Source organism: Melospiza georgiana, chromosome 6 (genome assembly GCF_028018845.1).
Source record: "Melospiza georgiana isolate bMelGeo1 chromosome 6, bMelGeo1.pri, whole genome shotgun sequence".
Taxonomy (NCBI): Eukaryota; Metazoa; Chordata; class Aves; order Passeriformes; family Passerellidae; genus Melospiza; species Melospiza georgiana.
In genome coordinates this window covers 28821644-28845196 of record NC_080435.1, presented here as the reverse complement: position 1 = coordinate 28845196, position 23553 = coordinate 28821644, and the positions used below count along the sequence as shown (strand labels likewise).

Here is a 23553-nt window from a genome sequence, read left to right as displayed (position 1 = left end):
AATACAGAATAAAGAGGCGAAATGAAAAAAATACTGGCATATGAAAAGTACAAAATGAAATAACTGAAAGCAAATAGCTATAATTTGACATATAGTTTCTCTACAAAACACATTTTTGATGTAGGAATCAGCTCAAATGTTCAACCCTCCCCCTAACTTTCTGATAAATAGCAATGTTTATTTTAATCAAAAATTAGTCATAAAAGTCTTGCATTTAATGTGATACCAGTTTCTGTCATTCATATTTAATATATTTGTTTTCATTCACACTGAGACCTACTGTCTGAAGCAGAGTTGTTTAAAAAGAAATTAGTGTGACCTGTCTTTTAACCTTTCCCCTTCTCATTCTGTGTTTAAAGTTCCTTAAAAGCATGAGTTTCCCAAATGGTGGGCAGAATGACTGCTTGCTCACCAATGCAATTTTTCTCTCTGTTTAATAAGTAATATCAATCACTGAATAAAAACGGGTTGAGCCAATATTACAGAGGTCAAATTACACTTCAGGGGTTTCTGAAGTCCAAATATTATTTGGAAGCAACACCACAAAAGGCTTTGTTACCTGGAGTTTGTAAGTGTAGCTCTGAGTCACGAGGGATTAGCGCTGCAGAGATATTGGAAAATGAATTATGTAATGTCTGCATCCTTACCTGGGAGTTGCAGGAACTGAACATCATTCAGTGGCAGTTCCATGATAGCAGAAATACCTTTTTTTTTCTCCTCTTCTGGCCTGCTTTTTGCCACTGCATGCAGTATCTCCCCGTGCGTGGCATTTGCCACTGCAGAGCTGAAGTTTCTATCTTATGAAAATCTGCAAAAATAGACTGGTCATCTGTTTGCAAATGTGCAGAGTTTTGTAAACCAGCAATACTTTTATCTTTCTAATATATTGCTTTCTAAATGTATTCTTATCTTTTTAAAACAGAGGTTAGTAGCAGTAGTTTGCACTTACATAGCCCTTTTTCACTTCTCTCTCTCGCTGTTTTCAAGTGATTGAATAATTTGTGTTCCTCCACTCATAATAATCCTGCAAAGCAGACCCAGAAAAATACCTGTAGCAAAGAAGAGCTTGTCTATGCATGAAAAGCAAAATAATGGGGGAAAAAAAAAAAAAGCTCCAGAAAATTAGCTTGCTTCAAAAAGCTATTAAATTGTTCCTATCCCTGAAGCTTTACAAATGTGATAATTGTTGTGTTCTGGTGGTGCAATATGTTTCTGCAGCAAGCTGAGGAGCAAGCCCTGGTGTCTGGAGGAGGGAGCAGGGGCAGGGAATCCTCCCTGTGGGCAGCCTGTGCTCCAGGTCTGAGTGCCCAGAAATGCTTCCCAGCCCTGCTGGGCTGCCGAGCAAGGGAAAACTTGTAATTCCAGCTGACTTTAAAAAGTAAATATGCAGCACAGGGCTGTTCCTGCTATAAAACAATAACCCCCACCCGCCCCTCCCCAGCTAACATTTGCTTTTTGAGTTGGCAAAGCACCATTGAAATGCACTTGCAATGGAGACTTGCCAGTGTGGTTTGGCTGTCTTGGAGCAGAACCTTTCTGTGAAGGGTTTCTGTGAGCTGGGTGATTTTATCGAGGCAGAATACATTTGATCACTTATTTGGTGTAGTTGCACAAGGGTGTTAATGAGATTTCTGAAAGGTGACAGGAGCCTGGTAAATTACAGTGAACTTTACCAGATAGTTTTGGATGCAAACTCAAACATTTGCGGAGGTTTTCAATCTAGCTGAAATTTCTGAGGGTGACATTAACACTGTAATCCTGGAACAGAGGAACAGATGCTTCTGCTCTGAGTGCTGTTTCTCCCTCCTGCCCACATCCTCAGCTTTTGTTTGTACACACAGTGCCCCGAACACTCCTCAAGCTTTCCCAGTAGAGAGCCTCAAGTTGCTGTAGAGCATCGTGGGCATCACCAGCAGCTCTGGAGCGTTTCCAGTGAGCCATCTGTGGTGTGACAGGAAATCTGTGCTCCGTGGCAGGCTGCAGTGCCATTCGGAGAGGGAGCAGACACACTGCAGGCACTGACTCAATGAGAAGCTTCACAGAGTTGTGGGACTGAATTCCTCCCCTTGACCTTTCAGGCTGGGAGGTAAGAGTTTGGTTTGAGGGAGTCATCAGGTTTCCTGAATAATCAGCAGATATGGACAAGCACTTTCAAGGAGTATTCATCCCTCCCTGGTTTATAATGTGAGTTAGGCTGAGTGGCTGACTTGTAGACAGCTGCAATTAGGTTGAGTGAATCCATCAGGGAAGAGGATGTGACATGAACATCAGCACCCACCTGGGCTGTCCTGAGAGCCCTGGAATCACCCAGCCTTGCATCACTGCTCTTACGTAAGCGCAGGGAGATGTTCAGCAAAAGGAACACATCCACAGGAGAAATGCCCTTGCTTTGGACACACAGATGATGCCATCAGACTCATGAGCTGCTGCTTGAATTTAGAACAGTGTTTCCTTTCAGGATTTAGGTAGTATATTCCAATCTCAACAATATATTCTCAATCTCATGCCTAGATTATGTAACTAGATTATATCAACTCCTGCCTTCCATCTTTCCCTTTCTTCACTCCATCTTTGTCACTTCATTTCTTTCCCTATGGCTGTTCTCTTTCACTCACCTTTCTGAACATTACTTTTTCAGTTAGAAGGAAAAAAATAAAACCCTTTAATAAAGCATTAATACAATATTTATAAATCACTACATTTTTCCATCTGCCTTGATATTTTGTTGTTTTCCTTTTTACCCCTTTTGTGCATTCAGACCATAAACTCTTCAAGGCAGAGACATTCTTTCCATTTGTGCCTGATAAGAGCTGTATCAACATTACTATAGTGTGCTGTGTAAGTATTTAGTCCAGTTCTGCTTGTGAGATTACCACAGGTTTCTTTGAATTATGGATCAGACAAGCAGTTGAACACCTGCAGTCCTTGGGCAGCCTATAACCATTCCTGATGGATCCAGCCCTTCTTGTAAACTTCTTCATGATCCAGAGACCACAGCAAGAGCATAAAGGAGCTGTATTTTTATCTTCCACTTGAGTCCCTTCACATGTAACAAATCCACGTGTTGGAATTTTTCTTTGGAATGAGTTTGTTTGGACTCATTGTCTGTACTTCACTTTCCTGACACTGAAAATAATGGCTGGAGCTGCACATCCATAAACCCACCCATCTCTACCCACTCTGCAACTGGAACTTCTTCAGCCACCCAGAATACCCCAGGGATGCATTTTTACACAAACATGTACAGAATTGAATTGTATTGGTACAAATATCTCTGAACAGCAGCCAGTGTTATAAAACCAAGCTTTAAATTCCGACTCAGGAATCCAGATTTCTGGTCAGAAAACAGAAACAGGACCATGTGGCACATCCAAACAAATCAGCAGAGTTTTAAGTGAATTCTCCTGGATATTATCATATCCCTTTTGTAAAGATGATACACTGAAAAGTGTATCAGTGTTCTGAAATGTTAAATGGATTTTTGCAAAATATATAATTAAAGGAAGTAGATTTATTAATGGCTTTTAATTTTGCCATGTGTCTTTAAAAATGCTGTTCAAACAATCTGTTTGTGCTATTGGAAACCCACACTAATGGGTGTTCTGTAAATGAAGTGAAAGTCAGAACTGTCCTGGTTTTATTTTACATTCTCTAAGTGGGGGGAAAACAGGAGTTTTAGAATTGTGTTCCAATGTTCTCAGTAGTGCTATCTATCCTTTAGCAGACAGACTTATACAGCTAGAAGTTTATTTCTCAGTTATTCTTACTGGAAGCCTTCTCTCAACACCTGATGTTAGCAATAGTTAACACCATGATGGCTTGGGTTGTGCTGCAACCTAAAAAAAAATTAAATAAATAGGACTTGCATATGGTAGATGTTATTTTAACATGAGTTTTAACATTAATTGATATGGTTGTTAATTATAAGCCAAGCACAGTTACCTAAAATGTAGAAAAATTTTAGAATGCTCTTTCTAAAAGTCAAGTCTCATGTTCTTTAAGGCCAGTTTAGAAAATGTAGAAATGCAAATTTAGAAAATGTAGTTTAGAAAATCCCTGTGATCTAAAAACAGTGATGTAGTGTCAATGAATATAGCAGAACAGGAAGAAGCTGAGTTCGTGTCCATTATACAGAAAAATAGCTACCGACTGTTTTATCTCCTGAATTTGTTAAAATACGCAGCCAATTGTAACATGAACCTGAAAGATTCACAGTGAATGGTTTAAGAAGAGTTTGTGTGAGACTGAAATGCAGCTGTGAGAGAACAGTTTGGCTCCATTCTCTCCACAAGATAAATGTTGTTGGTTGTAAGACCCCATCATTATTTGTGAGACAAATTTGACAGCAGCCATATGATTTCTGCCTGACACAGGCCTAGGCCAGTTGGAATGACTTTTCTGTTCCTGTTAATGTCTTCAGTGGCCAAGTGCTTATTGTTCAGTCATTTTTGAGAAGTGAACTTCCATTAACTCAGAAGTTATAATGAAATTTTGGTATATTTTCATTACGGTGTTTTGGCATGTAAGTAATTACAAAGTTATGTCAGTATAAGTGATGTATCACTCCAGTAGACCACATATCATATAAAAGAGAATTAATTTCATCAGAATACAGATATCTGGTGCCCCTCAAGCTTGGCAAGAGAAGAAGCCAAAACTTGCAGTAACCTCCATGTCAAATATCTGAGAAAAACCTTTCTCTCTAGAAGAAATTTAGTCTTGTACCTGCACACCTTTGTGTTTACATTAAGCCCAAAGGTAGAAATTACTACTAATAGCTGACAATAAATAGACATGAAGGGGGAAAACATCATGTAAAACATCTCTCTTGTGGGGGCTTTGTGGGATGGGGAGAGTTCTGCTTCCAAGAGAAGTAAGTGGGATGCAAAGCTCCCCAACTAAGAGTCTGCATCTTTCATTTTCCCAGCATTCCTAAAATTCTTCTCCCCACCCCCCTCTTCCCCCTGAACCAAATCCCTTCGGCTTTGGTGACTCCAGTCTTCATGGAGTTGTAGCAAATGGGAGTGGAAGGGATCTGGAGAGGTCATTAACCCATCTCCTGCCCCAAGGCAGGCCTGCAGCCATACTGCACTAATAAGCTGCTCTTCTTTTTCCTTTTTTGTTATTTTGTTTTGGTTTTTTTTTTTGGTCAAAGATCCAAGGAAATGAATTGTAAAGATTTTTGGGAAGTTTGGGCCCAGCTGTTAAAGCTTCGTGTAACTGTTAACGGAGTCACAAGGTTGACTACAGGGAAATTACTTCAATATGAATCAAATTAAGGACAAACTATCACCTCATTTTTAATGAGATTCAGTGGTTTTGCAACTGATTTTGCAACTTTTTGGGGGTTTTTTGCTACAGTATTACACTTAAAATAGGTATGAAAATATAATAATTATTTTAGAGTAATATACAGAATTACTTGGGTTTTAGATTTGTGCCAATACACATATATCTGCTTATCACATATACCTACTTATCACATGGTTGCTAAAAAATTGTTGTATTCTCCATTGCTTAAAGCATTTTGCAGAATATGTGATTTTTGTAGCCCTCCCTAAAACAATCCCCTTGAAAAAGTAGGATACACTGACAAAACCACTCACTGGTATTTTTGTATAATAGGAGTTTTTTAATGATAAATAAATATTATTTGAGAAATAATATTTTAAATAAAATTACATTAGTAAAATGAATTGCTCCAATTAATTACCTAAATATTATTATATAATAAATATATTTATAAGTATATTTCTTATATATACTATAATATATAGTATATCGTATCATATCTCATATATCATATATAATATCTAGTATATTTATCGTATATAATATTATATATTATATATTTATTATGTATTAAATATTAAATAGTATATATTTATTATATATTAAGATATGCATATTATTATAAATGTTATTTATTATCTAATAATAATATTTCTTTAATAAATAAATAATTATTTAATTAATAATTTAACAATAAAATAAATAACAAATAATAAATACTATGTAATTAATAAATAAACCTAACATAGCAGCCCACTGGAAGTTCCTTGAATAGCCATGATGTGAATCTTTGCATCCCAGAAACCCATCAGTGAGTATTTGGTCCTCTGTGCTGGGACTGGACTCACTGTGTCCCTTCTGAGCTGTCCTTTAACATCATCTCATCTTCCATTTCTGCCTTTTTTTTTTCCCCCCCTGTTGAGAACAAATAAAGTAATTAGAAGTTTTCTTCAGGCAGAGGGAGGAGCAGACACAAAGTATGTCATAAGTTTTGTCTAAACTGTTTTCCTTAGGTAATGCATGCCCTAAAGCTGTGTGCTTAGCTGGCTTCAGTGTAATTGTTCCTACCCTGCAAAGCCTTCCTGAGTGCCCAAAACAGCACCAAACTCCCACCAAGCCCCTTCCCCAGCTGTGCCCTGCTCCTTCTTTTCCTTTTTCTTCAGCCACCGAAGGAAAATTTAGAGTCTGATTCTGAAGATGCCAAATTGAAACCTTCCTGGCAGCCTCTGTGGGTGAAAATATTGTGTGATCATGTCATTAAACATGCTGCAAGAATGCAGGTACACAATTAACTTTGCACAAAGGAAGTTTACTCCAGCATTCCCTAATATTTCACTGATAAAGTGATAAACTGATAAATACCCTAGTATTTAATTGATAAACTTTATTTTCCTTTTATAAATTGATAAACACCCTAGTATTTCACTGACAAACTTTCCTTTCCCTTGATAAACTGACAAATACTCTAGTATTTCACTGATAAACTTTCTTTTCCTTTTATAAATTGATAAATACCCTAATATTTCATTGATAAACTTTACTTTCCTTTGATAAACTGATAAATACCCTACTATTTTATTGATAAACTTTCCTTTGATAAATTGACAAACACCCTAGTATCTTATTGATAAAGTTTGCCTTCTTTTGATAAACTGATAAATACCCCAGTATTTCACTGATAAACTTTACTTCCCTTTGATAAACTGATAAATACCCTACTATTTCATTGAGAAACTTTATTTTCCTTTTATAAACTGATAAATATCCTAATATTTCACTAATAAACTTTCCTTTGATAAACTGATATATACCCTAGTATTTCCCTCATAAACTTTCCTTTCCTTTGATAAACCGATAAACAGTATTTCATTGATAAACTCTACTTTCCTTTGATAAACTGATAAATACCCTAGTATTTCACTGTTAAATTTTCCTTTCCTTTGATAAATTGATAAATATCCTAATATTTCACTCATAAACTTTCCTTCCCTTTGATAAATTGATAAATGCCCTAGTATTTCACTTGCCTTTACCTTTCTCTCTAAGTTATTCCAAGGAGAGTGATTGTAGGATCCTATTTTCACTTGTGCATTTACTTGTGCTTTTACATGATGACATTTTGCCTTAAAATACTGTTGCCCTGTCAGCCTGCTCTCAACTACATGAAGTTTTGTGGTTCTGGAATATTTCAGTAAAAATGTTAAATTATTTAAACTAATTTTATGTTTAGCATTTAGGCCATGAATGGGTTTTTGCTGTCCTGTGAAAACCCACCTGTTTGGCACAGTCAGTGCATAGAAATTGATTCTTCTGCAGGTGTTTATCTGCTTTTAGGAGCAGGGGAGCTGTGCCCACATTTTGGGCTGGGGAGAGGGGCAGGAAGCAGGAATGGGGAGGACACATCCAGAATGGGTGAGAAGAGGAGGAGGAGAACAAACCAGGGGATTGTTAAACAAATTGAATTAAATTAAACAAATTAAATTAAATTTGTTAAACAAATTAAATTAAAAATTGTTAAATCTGGAAAAGCAAGTCCTAACAGCCTCAGATTCTGTTTCTGAAATTGGGAGATACCTTTTGCCATGTGTTTTATGTGCTTCAACTCCCTGTCTCTGAAATGGAGGTAACTTTGCTGCCTTCTCTCCCAAGAATATTAGAAAAATAACAAAGCTAGTATTTGTGAGCGCAAGGAGGGCAAGGAAGAGGAGCCTGGTGCTGAGTTTGAACCTAGGAAAAGCAGCTGGAAACAGAGGCAGGAAAAATGCAGGGATGTCAGGGACAGGAATGAAGAGCTTGGGTGCAGAAAGCTGAGCCTGGGGACTGCAGATAACCAGAGAAGGGACATTTTTGGCATGAAAAGCAGTTGTGGGATGGAAAGCCTGGGCAAGGATTGGGATTGCCAATGTGAGCACAATGATCCTGCTTCTTACCAGGCTGATCAGAGAAAGAGAGCTTGAGCGGGATGGGGGTCAGAGCCTCAGAAATAGCAGAGAGGTCTGTCCAGCAGAACACATTTTGTGTTTAGCTGGGGCTTTAAATGGGATTGTTTCTCTGTGGTCAGCAAATATCTGTGGAAATGTGGTGCTGGTGTCCCAGAAAGATCACAGCCTGTTCATACCATCACTTACTGCCTTAGCCCAAGTGACCAAAATGTCCCTATTGGTACCAAAAACAAAGGCCAGCTGCTTTACCTGTAGATGTCTGTACACTACCATGCAATGCATTTCCTCTTTGTCTGTGGCTTAACATATACAATATTTTTAAATGGTGTTAATATATTAGGATTATTTTCAGCCCTGTATATGGGCGTACAAAAAATTTCTCCACATAGAAAATTCCTCTGCACAGAAAATTTATCCACACAGAAAACTTCTCCACTCAGAAAACGTACGGAATGATATTTTGAAATATCTGTGCAGGCTTTGTTCACAGAGAACATGTGTGTCCAGTGATTCTGATCTTAAAGACAAGATAATATTCAGCTGTTTTCAAAGGACTCTGTGGTTTGTTGTTCAAAATAGGTCTGCTCTAAGGATGAATGCGGTGTAGGCAGTGAAATGTGCCTCCTGGAGAACCAGCAATTTTTTAATAATGTTTGGAAGTTGGGATTGTAGAGCGATGGATTGTAGAGGAAAGGATTACAGGAGGAATGGTCTCATAATTAAAACATGGAAGGTATGGTGTGTGTCTCTGCCAATAGCACTGAACTTCTGTGTGATCATGTTGCTTCAACACAGCATTTTTGTTTCAATACTTTTATTTTGTGTCTCTTGCTTTCTGAGTGCCTGTCTTGGGGATTCTTGGAGAAATACTAAGCACCCAGCTGCAGATGAAGTTAGCATTTGAACATGTGGAATTCTGTAAACTGCTAAACATTCTGGGAAAGCAAGTCCTAACTGAGGTTCTGTCTCTGAAATTAGTAGATACCTTTTGCCATGTGTTTCATGTGCCTCAATTCCCTGCCTCTAAAATGGAGGTAACTTTGCTGCCTTCTCTCCCAAGAATATCAGGAAAATAACACAGTTGGTATTTGTGAAGCATTCAAGTGCTATATACTGACATGTGCTATTGAAAAGCCATTCTGTCTGCAGAACAAGGTTTGAATAGTGCACAATAAATATGTCAGAAAAGCTCAGAGTAAACAGTGACAAGAAAATAAAATACTGGCTAGCCAGTCACTAAAGGAATAGCCAATCCCTAAATGAGCACTGTGCATCCTCCTCACTGAAGAAGATGAGGAAGGAGAGAATAAGGCCTGTGTAATGAAATTCTGTATCATAACAAATACACCTGTAAAAAACTCACTCCCAACATCCAATCTAAGGATCTTGAATTTTTTACTTTCCCATCTAAATCTTTGCAATTTTGCAGACATTCTTCTGTCTATTTTCTGAAATAGACAGTATTATAGCAGTATATATTCTAAAAGTATATATTTATTTATTTACCTTTATCTATATTGAAAATGTAGTATTATAGCAGTATATATTTTAAAAGTATACTTTTATATATATACTATTATAGTAGTATATATTATGAAAGTGTATATATATAAAAATTATATAAAATTACATATATTGTATATAATATATATAATTATATCCATTATATATATTATAATAATGGTGTATATATATACTATTATAGTAGTATATATTATAAAGGTATATATATAATTTAATAATTATACATATATATAATTACATATATTGTATATATTATATATATAATTATATAAATTCTAAATATTATAATAATGGTATATATATACACTATTATGGTAGTATATATTATAAAATTGCATATATAATAATTATATATATTATAATTACATATATTGTATAGATTATTGTATATAAATATATAATATATATTATATAGTATATAGTATATTATATATTATATTTTATACAGTATATAGTATATACTATATAGTATATAGTACATAGTATATAGTATATAATATAATTATTGTATATATAGTTATTATAATAATTGTATATATACACTAATATAATTGTATATATTATAAAAGTATATTTATTTATATATTATTTATATACTATTATAGTAGTATATATTCTAAAAGAATATATTTGTTTATATTTAAAATATAGTAGCATATATTCTAAAATTATATATTTATTTTAGAATAAATGTAGCAAATGAACACAGCGTTTACATGAAAGATTTTTTTGTTTTCTGCCCCACTTTGAAGTCCAGTGCAGCATGGCAGGTTTTGCAGTGGTTCCCTGTCTGTGATATTTAGTCAGGGATATTTAGTGTCTGAGTGAGATGAGTTTGCTGGGCCTTGGTTCTGTTTGCTCCTTGTTACAGAGATGCCAGCAGGGGATGGAGGAAGGTTGGATTCCTTCACTTGTCTCTCCACCCACCACGTCCCCCTGCCCACAGCAAAGTACTGTGCACTTTTTTGGGAAGAAAATGTGATTGAGAGATCTTCCAAGTGCTTCCCTGTACTTCCCAGCTTCTCCTTCTCTGCTTTGCAGCGCTCCCATCGCCTCGCACAGCATCCACGTGGCTTTCCCCAGCACACCTTTTGCTCAGCAGCCAGAGGAGAAAGGCTCGTGCCCTGTGTGTGATGGAGGCAAAAATGAGGCAGCACCATCAGCCACAGCCAGGTTTAACTTGCCTTGGAGTAAGGGGAGAGCTGTGGGTGAAGGGTTCTCTGCCACAGCGCTGGTTTAGTGCAGCTCAAATTCAGAGCTGCAGTAGCTGTGTGGTATTTACAGGTGTGCGGGTTGCGCTTCTCAGGCAAAATGCTGCCAGTAAATGCACACCTCTCTCCTATTCCAGCACTGGGTTGTGGCATCTCACCCTGCACACAGGCTTTCCTGCTCCTCATGCATTATTTTCTGCATTTCCTTCCCTTGGAGAAAATAACAGCACAGTTCTTCTCCCAGTGCTGCCCACGGCCAGGAGTGGCCAGCGGTGGGAAGCCCTTGGGAGCATCTCTCAGGCTACACCCAGCTGCCCAGTCTCAGAGCCAGTGAGGAATTCTGCAGTCAGCTCACTGAAAATTCAGAGATTTCCTATGCTTTTTAATCTAATTCTTATGTTACAGAAGTTCCAGAAATATTGAAGAAAGGGAAGCTGTGTTTAGGTGTGATAAAAGCAAAAATGTGGCAAAGTTGAGAATAAGGACAGTCCACAGAGCTTCCTAATTCAGTTTTGTAGCCACTGCTGTTCTCCTGTTCCCTTCAGAAGCGAGTGCATTTTAAAGGAACCACCCAATTTAGCCTTTACCTACTAAATCTTTCAAGAAATATGCTCCTTCCATGATACCAATTTCATAAATTATTGCACTGTGCAGAAGATGCTCAACTGTCTCATCTGACCCAGCCTGGGTCCAAAAGCAAGCCAGTCATTAAGCAAGTAAAGCCTCAGTTTTACATTAATTTTCACCTCCCTTTACAAAAGCTAAATGGTAATGTCATGTCTTTTCTACATCTCCCTCAGAGGGAGGGTGGAAATATTTTTTTTCATAGCTGAAAAATAAGGTTTATTGTGCAAGGACCGTGTGTTTGTGGGCAGCCATGTAACCTCTGTCTCTGTTTCCCCATCTGTAAACTGGATTTAATGTTCCTACAACTCACTGGGGAGGGCAGGCTTTGATTAACATGTATGATTGCCTTCTACAAATGCAGCCACTGTCACTGCTTGGTTTTATTAGCCACTATCAGTAGAATATGAGGAGGAAACATGCAGCAGAATAATGTGCAACCAGGGTGAGCCCTCTGCATCTTTTGATCATCATATAATTTAGTTTCAGACTCTTGTCACCATGTGTGCATATTAAAAATAAAACTCTACTTACACTGCAGGGCTATAGAAATCAAATAATTTGGTGTAGGGGTTGACATGCAGATGAAACACTGGTTTTTAAAGGGGAAAGGTTTTTAAAGGTGAAGGTTTTTAAAGGGGAAAATGCCCATAGATGTATTTAAATACCTTGAGAAAATTTGTGTTTTGCTTAGGAAATATAACTCGGTGTAGATGTTGACATGCAGATGCAACACTGGTTTTTAAAGGGGAAAATGCCCATAGATGTATTTAAATACCTTGAGCAAATTTATATGTTGTTTAGGAAATTTTCATAAGGAAAAAAATCCATTCCAATTTAGAGAATCCAATGTACTGAAAACACAAACCTGGTCTTTACAGAAACTGTGACACATGGTCAAAAAAGCAGCAATGAGATTTAAAACGTTGTGCCTTTAACATGTCAAATATAAATCCTTCGTATCATTCCTGTTGTGCTGAGGTTTTCAAAACAGAAGTATTTTGGAACGTGAGAATAATATTATGGTAGGTGAGTCTAGAAGAGTGTTGGGGAAGTGCTTTATTTGTGTGAGTAAACACAGATCAGCCGGGGAAAAGACGACATTTCCAAATGCACCACGCGAAACGAATTCATCTTTTTTTTTTTTTATTATTTTTTTCTCTCCATGTTTTCCTGTCTTTCCTCCCTCTCTCTCCCCTCCTGAAACCCTCCTGCCACAGCGGCTGCATTTGCCTCCAGACTTGTCAGACACAGTGAGCCGCACGAGCAAACAGGAGCTGGCAGGATCCGCCAAACTGCTGAGCTCAGGATGCGGCGCCATGGCCATCGGCAAGCAGCACCTGGACTTCTAGTGGTTTCTGCTTAGCAGCCTCGCTCACGTTCAGCTGACACCCTCATTAGGAGTGTTAATGACTTATATAAATATTTTTCTTAATGATTTGACCCAGCAGTCTTTAAAAATATGTGTTATCATATGAGGCCTTCCTTTTTTTCCTTTTTTTTTCTTTTTTTTTTTTTTTTTTTGTGTATGTGTGTGTTCTCTTTCTTTGTACTAAATTTGGTCTCATTTGGGTTTTGCTTTTTGTTAAATCTTTTTTTCTGTTGGGTCCTGCCATTGTTCTGCTCCATTGGAAGCAGGTAATATTTTGTTCCTTTACTTAAAATACAAAAATTGCAATTACCCTTTCAATTTTTTTTTTACATTAAAAATAAAGGGATGTTTTTCCCAAAAGGATTTTTTATATAGTTACATATAATATTTTGTATGAATAATGTGTTTATTGAAATAAAGGAATGGAACTTATTGAAATAAAGGAATGGAACTAAGCAATTCGTTGTCATGTGTTATTCAAACAGCAAACTACACATTTTTAAAAACATGCATTTCTGTAATTGAAACACCATTCTTAAATTTCAGGAAATCCCTACCTCATTTTATTAAATATGTAATAATAAATTTATAATACGTAAGATAGTTTTTATTCTAATAGGCCTGTAATTGAGGATGGGGGTGTTTAAATCAGAATATATTATAGATAATTACTTTGCCTTATGGCTTACTACATGGACTAAAATGCACTTGAATGGAATTTCCTAACCAGAGAGGAAAGAATTGGTTTCCTTATGTAGTTCAAAACAGTAATCCTAAACAATTGAAGTCAGCACTATGAAATTATGTCAACAGACATAATTCAAGATGGAAATTCAAACCGACAGCTACATTAATGCTGGGAAACCAGAAGAGTGCATTGGAGCTGGGGGAAGGATGTCACAGAGAGCTGGTCTAAAGCAGGGCAGAATACACAAGTAATTCAGCCTTTTGTACCCTCAGATATACAATTTGTGAGCTCCTAACTGTTCTCTGTGTATCCCTGTGTCTCTCTCATCAAACAAAGGAACAGTGAAGCAAAGCTGACCTGGGAATTAAAGTGGTTTGCATTCTTTCTTCTGAGGCTGACTTCCATTTTGAGAGGTAATATCTTCTTCTCTGCAGAACTTCCAAGCCACCCAGCTGTAAGATTGCATTACAGTTTCAAAATTTAGTCTTTATAATAGTGTATTACATGGCTGGAGTGAAATTGAGTCTTCAAAGAACATGTTAATAGGATGCAATAATGGTAACATATTTTGATGGGTTTGGAAAACCAAGACTTGGGAAGTGGTTTGCTTTTTTTTTTTTCCCCTCTGCAATCCAGGTTCTTCTTTATTTTTTTTCTTGACAACGCTGTGTAAAACAAAGACATAGCTTTTAAAACTGTCTAACTAATATGATGAATGTCAATCACTTAAAAAACTCCACTGTAGCATAAACACATACTGTATACAGCTTTTATTCTGAATTAGAATAATTGAATCAATGACAGTGATTTGCCAGGATGTCAAATCTATCCATCATATCCTGTCACTACCAGTTTATTTTTTGTGATCAAAATCAAAAAGACTACTATTTTGTCATCAGCTATTTCATTAGTAGTAACAATCAGGTTTTCTCTTCTATATTTTTTAGATATGCCTGTTATATTTTTTATTTCAAAAGACACAAATCCTTTTTAAATCTTTTCAAAATAAAGTTTCAGAACTGAACTGTCAGTTTGGTGAAGAAAAAAGACATCTGCTTTCCTATGCCAACATATTTAAAATATTATCATTGATGTCTCAAACATTTTTTCTCTTTTTGTATTATGTGTAACACTGAATGGAAGTTCTCATTAGATAAGTAATTGTGCCTTTTGAAAGCATGAGATAATTTAAATACTTAGGATAAAGTGATTTTTAACAAAGGTGAAGTTTTACATTGTACGTCTTTTTAATGTAAATAACACAAAACACACTTTATATTCTTTGTGGAATCTAAAGTCACAAGGCATATAAATTGCTGCCAACATATTTAAATAGGTCATTGACTTAACATACAGAGGAGAAAATATCATTAAAGTCACAGTCTCATTTCTAGCTGAGATATTACCTGATAATTGTTAGTGAGCATCTGCCTATATGTGTGCCCTGTGCATCTGCAAGGCTTCAGTTTCCAAAACTTCAGCAGGGGAATGTTAAAGCTGACAAACAGTTTGAGTAATAAAAGGAACTCCTTCTACAAACCTGCATTAGTTTGGGTTTTTTTCTGAGTCACTAAATGTGCTTTGTAAAGTGTTAGAGAATGCAGTGTTGTTTACCTAAGGCAAGGACATGGAGTGTTGGAAGATTTTTAGTTTTATAAAGATGGGGTAACTGAGAGGTGTTTGAAAAGATTTCATTCTATTATTAGTCTCATAGAAGGGTGAGATATAAGAAATGTAATTAGTTTAATCTCTCTCTTCACAATGTCATCTCTATTGTATTGTCTTAATACACTTTATCTCAGTTTTTATATACAGATATTCAAAACCATATAAACTTCCAATCAACTTTTTAAAATCTTCTACAAGTCCATTCCCCACAATGGAGCAAAATGTCTCTTCTTTTCTCCCAAAATCACCTCTATCAGTTACAACTACACCTGAGAGTGACTTGGCTAATCCAGCGAGCTGAGAGGTGAGACAGAGCTTTGGGTGTGCTGCCTGATAGCAGGCAGAGAGAGGCCAGATTTGGGGTAGATACGGGGTAGAGAGAGGGTAAATATGGGGTAGATAGAGGGTAAATATGGGGTAGATAGAGGGTAGATAAAGTGTAGGTAAATTGTGGATAGAGTGTGGATAAAATGCAGATTTCAGTCATCGCGGCAGTGATTTTGACTTGGGAACCGAGAGAAATGTTCACCTGGTGATTTTCTGTGCCTTTTGCCCATGGCCACTCTGTGCCTGTCAGGCTCCTGTGTACAAACCATCCTTTTCCAGTTCTGTCTTCCCTTGACTGGAAGGCAAATATTTAAGCAAGGGGAGCAGCTCAGGTAATCGAAGAATGGGCACAGCCTCCTGTGCCAGGCTGTGCCCATGTGCTCCCAGCTCCTTTTGGCATCTCCAGAGGCCCCTTGCTGGCTTGGAGGGAAATCTGTGCCATCCTCACTCCTGCTCAGAGATTGCAGAATGAGGGGGGGTTTGTTTATTGCAGATTTTTTTTTAAGCAGAACTTCCTACTTTTTAGCAGGCTAGAAACTGAAACCACTGAACTCAGCAGGGAAACAATGGATTCATCCCAGGGAAGACGTTCCCAATTCAGCACAAGAACCTGATCTTTACAGAAATTGTGACACACAGTCAAGAAAGCAGTAATGAAATTTAAAACGTTGTGCCTTTAATATGTCAAATAAGAATTCTTTCTATAATTCCTGTTGTGTTGAGGTTTTCAAAATATAGGTGTTTGGAGAATGAGAAGAATATTATCGTACGGAAGTCTTTTTCTCTGTTTGTAAAGACATTTCAAAAGCAATTTCCAGGGTGCAGCTGAATTCAATTTTGTGTAACAGTAGCTACAAGCACCTGGAAATGGGCATTCAGCTACTCCAGATTTGATACCTTTGTGGTAGTACACAACTTGTTTAATATTTAAATTTAATATTAAGTAGTGATGCTGTTCCAAACAGAGCTTTTGGGAAAGTGCAAAAGCCTTAAAAAATAAAATAACCTTTCACCTTGCCAGTATTGGAAGGTGAGCTGCTGATCAAGTTTCTCTGAGACCACAAGGGTGTAACACATCCCATTAAAAATGTGGCTGGGCTGCAAGAGCTAAACTCAAACACACACTCACATATATTAAACAAGTATTTCTACAGGATCATCTATTAGAAATTTAAAGTGTTCTTCTTCTTTTGTCTGTGCTGGAGAAACATCATAGCTACAGAGCACAACAGAAATAGGAAAGAAGATGCTTTTATGCCTTTAAGAGATGGTGGAAGCAAGTCCAATTCCCCCATGCCATCTCTTGGGATTTCTATTTTCTCTTGTGAGCTACATGAGTGCAGGACCTGCCTGCATTTCTTTTTTTAATCACACTAAGCACATGATAGTGCTTATTCAATAATAAATGTACTTGTGCAGAAGAAAAGAATGAAAGTGAATCTTCTTCTTCTTAGGGAAAAAATGGCAAGGGGGTAAGAAAGAAGAAATTCCAGCAAGCTTTTTTTTTTCCCAGGTTCTATTTAATATAAGCAAATGTTAGAATCTTTTTCTTTTGCAAAAAATAAAAAAGAAAAAGAGAAAAAAAATGTATTTCAGCTCCTGAGTAGATGGATCTTTCAGGGCTGTTTGGCATCCAGCATCCCAGAGCATCTGCTGAAAATTTGGCTGCTTATTTAACCTCTGCCTTTAAACAATTTTAAAAGTTATCAGCCGCATCAAACTAATTTGCAGACCTCCTGTATATATCAAAACAAAGATACTTTTTATGTTTTCAGCATTTTATTGCATGAGGATTTTATAGACCTGCAGAACTTGATCTGAAAAGTCTCCCAGAGAAGTCAGTGATAGACCAGGAGCAACATGGTAGGGTAAGGTCCAGAGGATAGATCTAGAGAATTTTTAACTGCATATTCCTCTAGATATTTTTAAAAATGTATTTTAATGTCTTCTGGCATTGAAGATAAATGCAAAACCCAAAATATAGCAAGATTAAAAAAAAAAAAAAAAAAGTCTTTATGCTGGCAGAGTTTGAGTCTGAATGTTCATAGCCTCAGAATCTTCTCAGCACTCAGAGTGTCAGAGGTATTCTCTTAAAAGTCCTGAAATTGGTGAATTTTGGTGCACTTTCAGATATTTCTTTCGAAGTCAGGTTCATGCAGAACTAAAGAAAGCTCTTGCTGGAATTTCACAGGGCTGGACTCAGAGAAGAACAGAAAGGGTGAATGGATCTGATGTAGGTATGAAATCAAGCAGTTTTCAGTGCCTGCATTTTGAGATTTTGATATATTGTGTGGAGAAAGCTGTTTAAAATGCATTGCTTGGATGAAACTTCCCAGCATTTCTTAGAATGCATTTATTTAATGCAAATCAAGTCAGAGCTTCCACTCATAGGCCAGGGCTGATTGTGCAGGGCATCATGAAACCTGCATGACTTCAAATCAAATTTGGCTTCCTGACCCGTTTTAAATCAGGACAGGGATTCTTCCAGCAGGGCTTGACACCAGTTCCAGCTCCACTGTCTCCAGCTCACGGCTGGGAGCTGCAGCTCTTCATTCCTGAGCAGGGGAGTGTCAGTGCATCCCTTTCCTTCCTGGGCACGTCCAACATCTCCGTGGAGCCAGCAGGTGAACGTGTCAGACCCAAAGGTTCCTCAGCTGTGGGATGAAACTCCTGCCAGCAGCATGGCCTGGCACCTGGGAAAGGTGAGCTGACCACAGGAACACAGGGTGGGTCAGGCTGGAGGGGACAGCAGGGCCATCCCTGAGCACTGGGCTGTGTCCAGCTGGAATACCTCACTGAGGGACACTCCACAGCCTGTTCCAGTGCTTCATCCCCCAGGCAGGGAGGAAGGTCTCCCTGACGTCCGGCTGGAGTTTCCTGCACGTTCCAATTTCTGCCCGTTGCCTTGTGCGCTGTTGCTCGTGGAAAACAGCTCCCTTCAAATCCTGGCACACACGGGCAGGGTCCTCCCCTCTCAGCCATATCTGCTGGGGCTGGACAGGCCCAGCTCCCTCAGTCCATCCTCACAAGAGATGCTCCATCCCTTCCTCATCTTTGTTACCCTCTCCTGGATCTGCTCCTTGTCTGAGGAGCCCCGAGCTGGGCACAGCACTGATAAATAAACCTCAGCCAAGAGGAAAGCACTTGGAATAATTCTCCAGCACAATGAAATTCCCATTTGTGGTTCTTCCCAGCCTGTGTCCAGGATAGTTCAGCAATTTTGGAAAATTACTGGAGCGAGAAGGATTCTGACAGCACAAAGGAGATTTTGACAGCACAAAGAAGATTTTGACAGCACGCTCATGGAGACAGTGGAGCAGCGAGTCCATCTGCGTGGGAGTCATCCCAGGAGCCATCTCAAAGCCAGGAGATTCATCCCAAATCACCAAGGTTCGTGGCTGAGGAGCTTCAAACATCATTGTGAACTTCGCACAAGCAAATAGAACTCGTCCCAACAAAACAGAGGGGGAAAGGATTAAAGCACAGGCAGGGTGGATGGAGCCACAATTACTTCAGGGAAGTTATTTTGCAGTCCTTGACTGTAGAAGTCTCAATGAAGTTTTGAATACACACTAGCCCAAACAGGTGCAAACCAGCAGCAGTTCACAGAAAGGAATTGAAACACAGTTCAGGAAATCATCAGAACCAACAAAAACTAAGTTTAAATAAGAATTTAAGGGTTTGAATATCTACTTTGCTAAGTAGCAGTCTTGACTTAAGTTCAGAGAAATCAAAGTGGGCAACTTGCTTCTTTGAAAGCAAAAAAAAAAAGTATGAAATCTAAAAAAGTATAAAATTTAAATTTAAAATAAAGTTTATAAAAGAATTTAAGGGTTTGAATATCTACTTTGCTAAGTAGCAGTCTTAAGTTCAGAGAAATAAAAGTGGGCAACTTGCTTCTTTGAAAGCAAAAAAAAGTATAAAATTTAAATGATGGGGTTTTTACTTAATCCAGTCTGACAGGGGACGTTTTAAAAATAAATAAACCCTCCCCTGCAGTATTTGAAGTACAAAGCTGCAGAATACAGACTGATTATGAATCCACCTTTGCCAAGAAAAATCTAAAGGGTAGACCATACACAGTTACAGAGAGAAATATATGTTTTCTTCACTCATTATAAATGAGCATCTTTATTGTAACAAGAGGAACGTGTTTATCTGCTGCATGCAGTTCCCTGTAAAACAGAGCCCTTCTGTTGCCCTGTAGGTAATTTCTGTGGAATAACTGTTCATAAACTCCTCAAAACCCATTGGTGCAGGCCTGACCTGAAGGAGGTTATCTGTGAATCTCCAAACTTCTCTGGTGCAGCTGGAAAAGCTTGTGTGTCCCAGGAGAGGAAGAGCTGCAATTTGCAGCCCTCACCCATTTTAGCTGCCGGGGAGTACGTGAGCTCTGTCAGGTGCCTGGAGGCAACTGCAACCTCTGCTGGGAGTTTCCAGGCAACTTCCAGCTCCTGTCAGGCACCTGAAGGCAGCGGGGATCCACAGGAGATGCACAAAGCTCAACCACTCTGCTCACCATCTGAGCCACCTACAGTTCAGCCCAGGTGGTGAGGTGTGACCGTGTTCACAGGCGTTTGTGGTTGAGGGAAGAGATGAGGATCTGACTCCGTGTTTCAGAGGGTTTGATTTATTATTTTATGATATATGTTACATTAAAACTATACTAAAAGAATGGAAGAAAGGATTTCATCAGAAAGCCAGCTAAGAATAGAATAAGAAAAAATAATGACAAAAGCTCTGTCTCATGCTCTCTGTCTGAGCCAGCTAAGCTGTGGTTGGCCTTTAATTAGAAACATCCTACATGGGCCAATCAAAGATCCACCTGTTGCATTCTACAGCAGCAGATAATCAATATTTACATTTTGTTCTTGAAACCTCGCAGCTTCTCAGGAGGAAAAATCCTAAAGAAAGGATTTTTCATAAAAGATGTCTGCAACAGTGAGGGTCCAGCACCAGAGGCCTCTACCAGCCCAGCAAAACCAGTATCACAGTCCTTTGTGGGGGCACAGCAGCCCCAGCACACAGCCCACCAGCATCAGACACACATTTTCAAAATCTTCATTCTCTCACCAGGGATACAACCAGGATGGGAAAGGGAGCAGCACAGAAGGCCCTGAAATTCTCAGTGTGCTGAAGGACGGACAGCAGAGGCCAAAACTCAAAGGAAAGCAGGTTTCTTGGAGGGTTCCATCACCTTCCAAAGACAGAGAAGGAGTTCTGGCAGCTGGGGGTCTCATGGAAATCTACAGCACATCAGCAGCACACATTACCAGTCTGATCAAATGCCTTCACTGCTTTGGGCTTTCATTTCTGCAGACCCTATGAAATCACCCTCATCTTCCACATGATCACTTTTGCAAACTACCTCAGAGTAGTGAATTACCTGGGGTAAGCCACCCTAACTGTCTGCTGATGCACCGGGGTTTTCTTTCTTCACAGCTAAGAAGAGAATGTTGGGGGAGGAATTAATTTAAGCAAGAACCTGCCAAGCTGGCTCCTATCCAAACTGTGCTCTCGTTTTACTACTGTGCACCTCGTGCAGCTTCCTCCAGCCTCTGTTTTCTCAAAGAAATACTGAATGATAACATAGGATGAATGATAATGTGGGAGACTTCCCTAACATCGTTCTCCAGCTCCAAAAGGAGCTACATTCTGTGCTTTGTTTTCCACCCAAAGAGCAGGAACATGGCTCTGCCACTGGGCTTTAGGGGTTTCCTGCACTCTTCAGCCAGAAAAACACTCCCACAGTGCCTTCTCTCCCTCGGAATGGGACCAAGCAGCTACCCCAGACCCCCTGCCCACACCTATAATTCCAATTCCCTCCCCTATTTCCAATTGAGGAGGGTGTTGTTTGGGGTGTCTGTAGGTACCAATCACACTCTGACCAAAAACAGGGCTGCAAAAGAAGAGTTATTTTAAAAGAAGACCCTACACCCCCCCAGATGGGGGGGGGGGGGGGACTAAAAGAACCACACATTTTCAGTTTTTGTAGTGCTGTTTTTACCGTGGAAAAGTGGAACAAATTTAATCCTTAGCATAACTCTAAGCTGCACATATTAATTAAGTAGGGAAAGGGAGATAATATATTTTAGTCAGTAACACCAGAAAAAAATCAAGGTTAAAAATAAAAAAAGCCAGACACCTTTGGCCATTGAACATGAGTGAAATGGGACTTCCAAAAGGCTGGAAAGCCTGGGGGAAGCAGTGTGTTATCAGTCCCGGGTCATTGTCTGCTACTGTAATCTTGCCCCTACAAATAAATCCCGTGTTGGGCTGCCTGAAGTGAACCAGCCCATGGGGGCATTTTGCTGGGTTTATAAAGATAATAAAAAGAAGAGGGGAAACCTCCCTTTCAGTGCTGCACCCTGGGTGGGAAAGCAGCTCTGCCTGGCTCCTGTGGCAGGGCACATGCTGGCTGGTGCTTACCTTTTACAAGGAATTAAAGTCAGCGTGCGCTCGGTGCGAGGCGGCTCCAGCACGTGTGTCCCCCATGCGTGTCTGCTTCGCCATCAGCGTGCATGGCTCGTCATCTGTCTGCTCTGAACAATAACTGTTAGGTTAGCAGCCTTTTCACTTGTAAATGTAAATATTGTATCTAGAGCACAATATTTGAAACACAAAATACAGTGTTATTAAGACAGCGCTCACACATCAATTCTTGTGTGACTATAATTTGTGAAATGCCTTAGGAGGGGCTTATAAATAAAGTATAAGGTGTTATTATGAAATACATTTTAACCAAATGCACAGAAATGTCTCGTTCCTATTGAAATCAATAGCAAAACTCCCGCTAATTTCAGCGGTGAAAAGAGGAGAGACCCTTGGAAATTGCTGCATTACACCGAGAAAATACATCACAGCACATTTCAGTCTCCACGAGTAACACAGCTCTGGAAGAAAAAAAGGGGGTGAAGATGGATATTAGAACATGCTGAAGATTTTCCTGCTGCCGGCTGAGGTGCCTGGCGAGGCAGCACGTCCCCACGGAGCCACGCTCCATCCATCCATCCATCCATCCATCCATCCATCCATCCATCCATCCCCTGCCCGCTCCCAGCTGCGCTCCCGGGCTGCAGCAGATCCAGCGGGGGTTCTGGGCCGATGCCACCCGGGGCGATCCCCTTGGCTGGGCTGGCAGCAGGGCGAGGCTGCCCGTGCCCCGCGGAGCGCCTGGCAGCGGCTGCGGGCACCGAGCGCATCCCGGCTTCTCCCCGATGTGCAGCCAGCCAGGCGGGCACTTCTCCCCTTCCACAGGGCACGGCAAGCAGCCAGCCAGCCAGAAATGTCCCCTCTCCGCCACGGCCAGCGGGGCTGTCACTGGAATCATCCCAAGGTCCATCCGCGCACATCCCGCGGCTTTGTCGCACAGCCCTCGCCCGGCAGGGAAAACCTTGGGAAGGGCTGGGGATGCGCCATGGAAGGGCTGGCACTGCACCATGGAGGCCGCTGGAGCACGGGCAGGGGAGCTGCAAGGCTGGGAAAAGCCGGGAAGGGCCATGGGGAGCTGCCCCTGGCCGCGCATTGGCACCTGCGGGAGCAGCGCGCAGAAGCTGTCGGGGGAGGAAGGGATGGGAAGATCTTTTTCCATTCCTGGTTGAGTGGAAGTTTCCGTAACAAGCTGCATTAGTGGGTATAAACATGGTAATTAGCTGTACAAGTGCTGGGTTTGTACCTGTAATTAATTGTTCCCAGATTCAAGTTAGCCGTGTGAGGACAGACCTGCCTGTTGTGGTGTTTAATGCAATTTATCTCTTGCTTATAAATACGGAACATGCAGGTCTGATAAAAATTTACTAAATGTACTAAAAGATGTACTAAATGTACTAAAAAATGTACTAAATGTGCAAAAAAAATTCAAAACTGTTGTTCCCTTGACATTTGTGAATGGATGCCTTTAAAACT

General features: G+C 39.4%; 1 protein-coding gene across 1 annotated transcript in view; it reads left to right on the top strand.

Annotated features, from left to right (window-relative positions):
* The window catches only part of ELP4 (elongator acetyltransferase complex subunit 4), a 142365-nt gene extending 128945 nt beyond the window's left edge, over window positions 1-13420 (top strand). Inside the window, exon 10 of the mRNA XM_058025972.1 lies at window positions 12814-13420. Within this exon, the coding sequence (XP_057881955.1) occupies window positions 12814-12945 (132 nt within the window). The 3' untranslated portion in view covers window positions 12946-13420. The remainder of the gene's footprint in view (window positions 1-12813) is intronic.
* Window positions 13421-23553: the final 10133 nt, after the last annotated feature.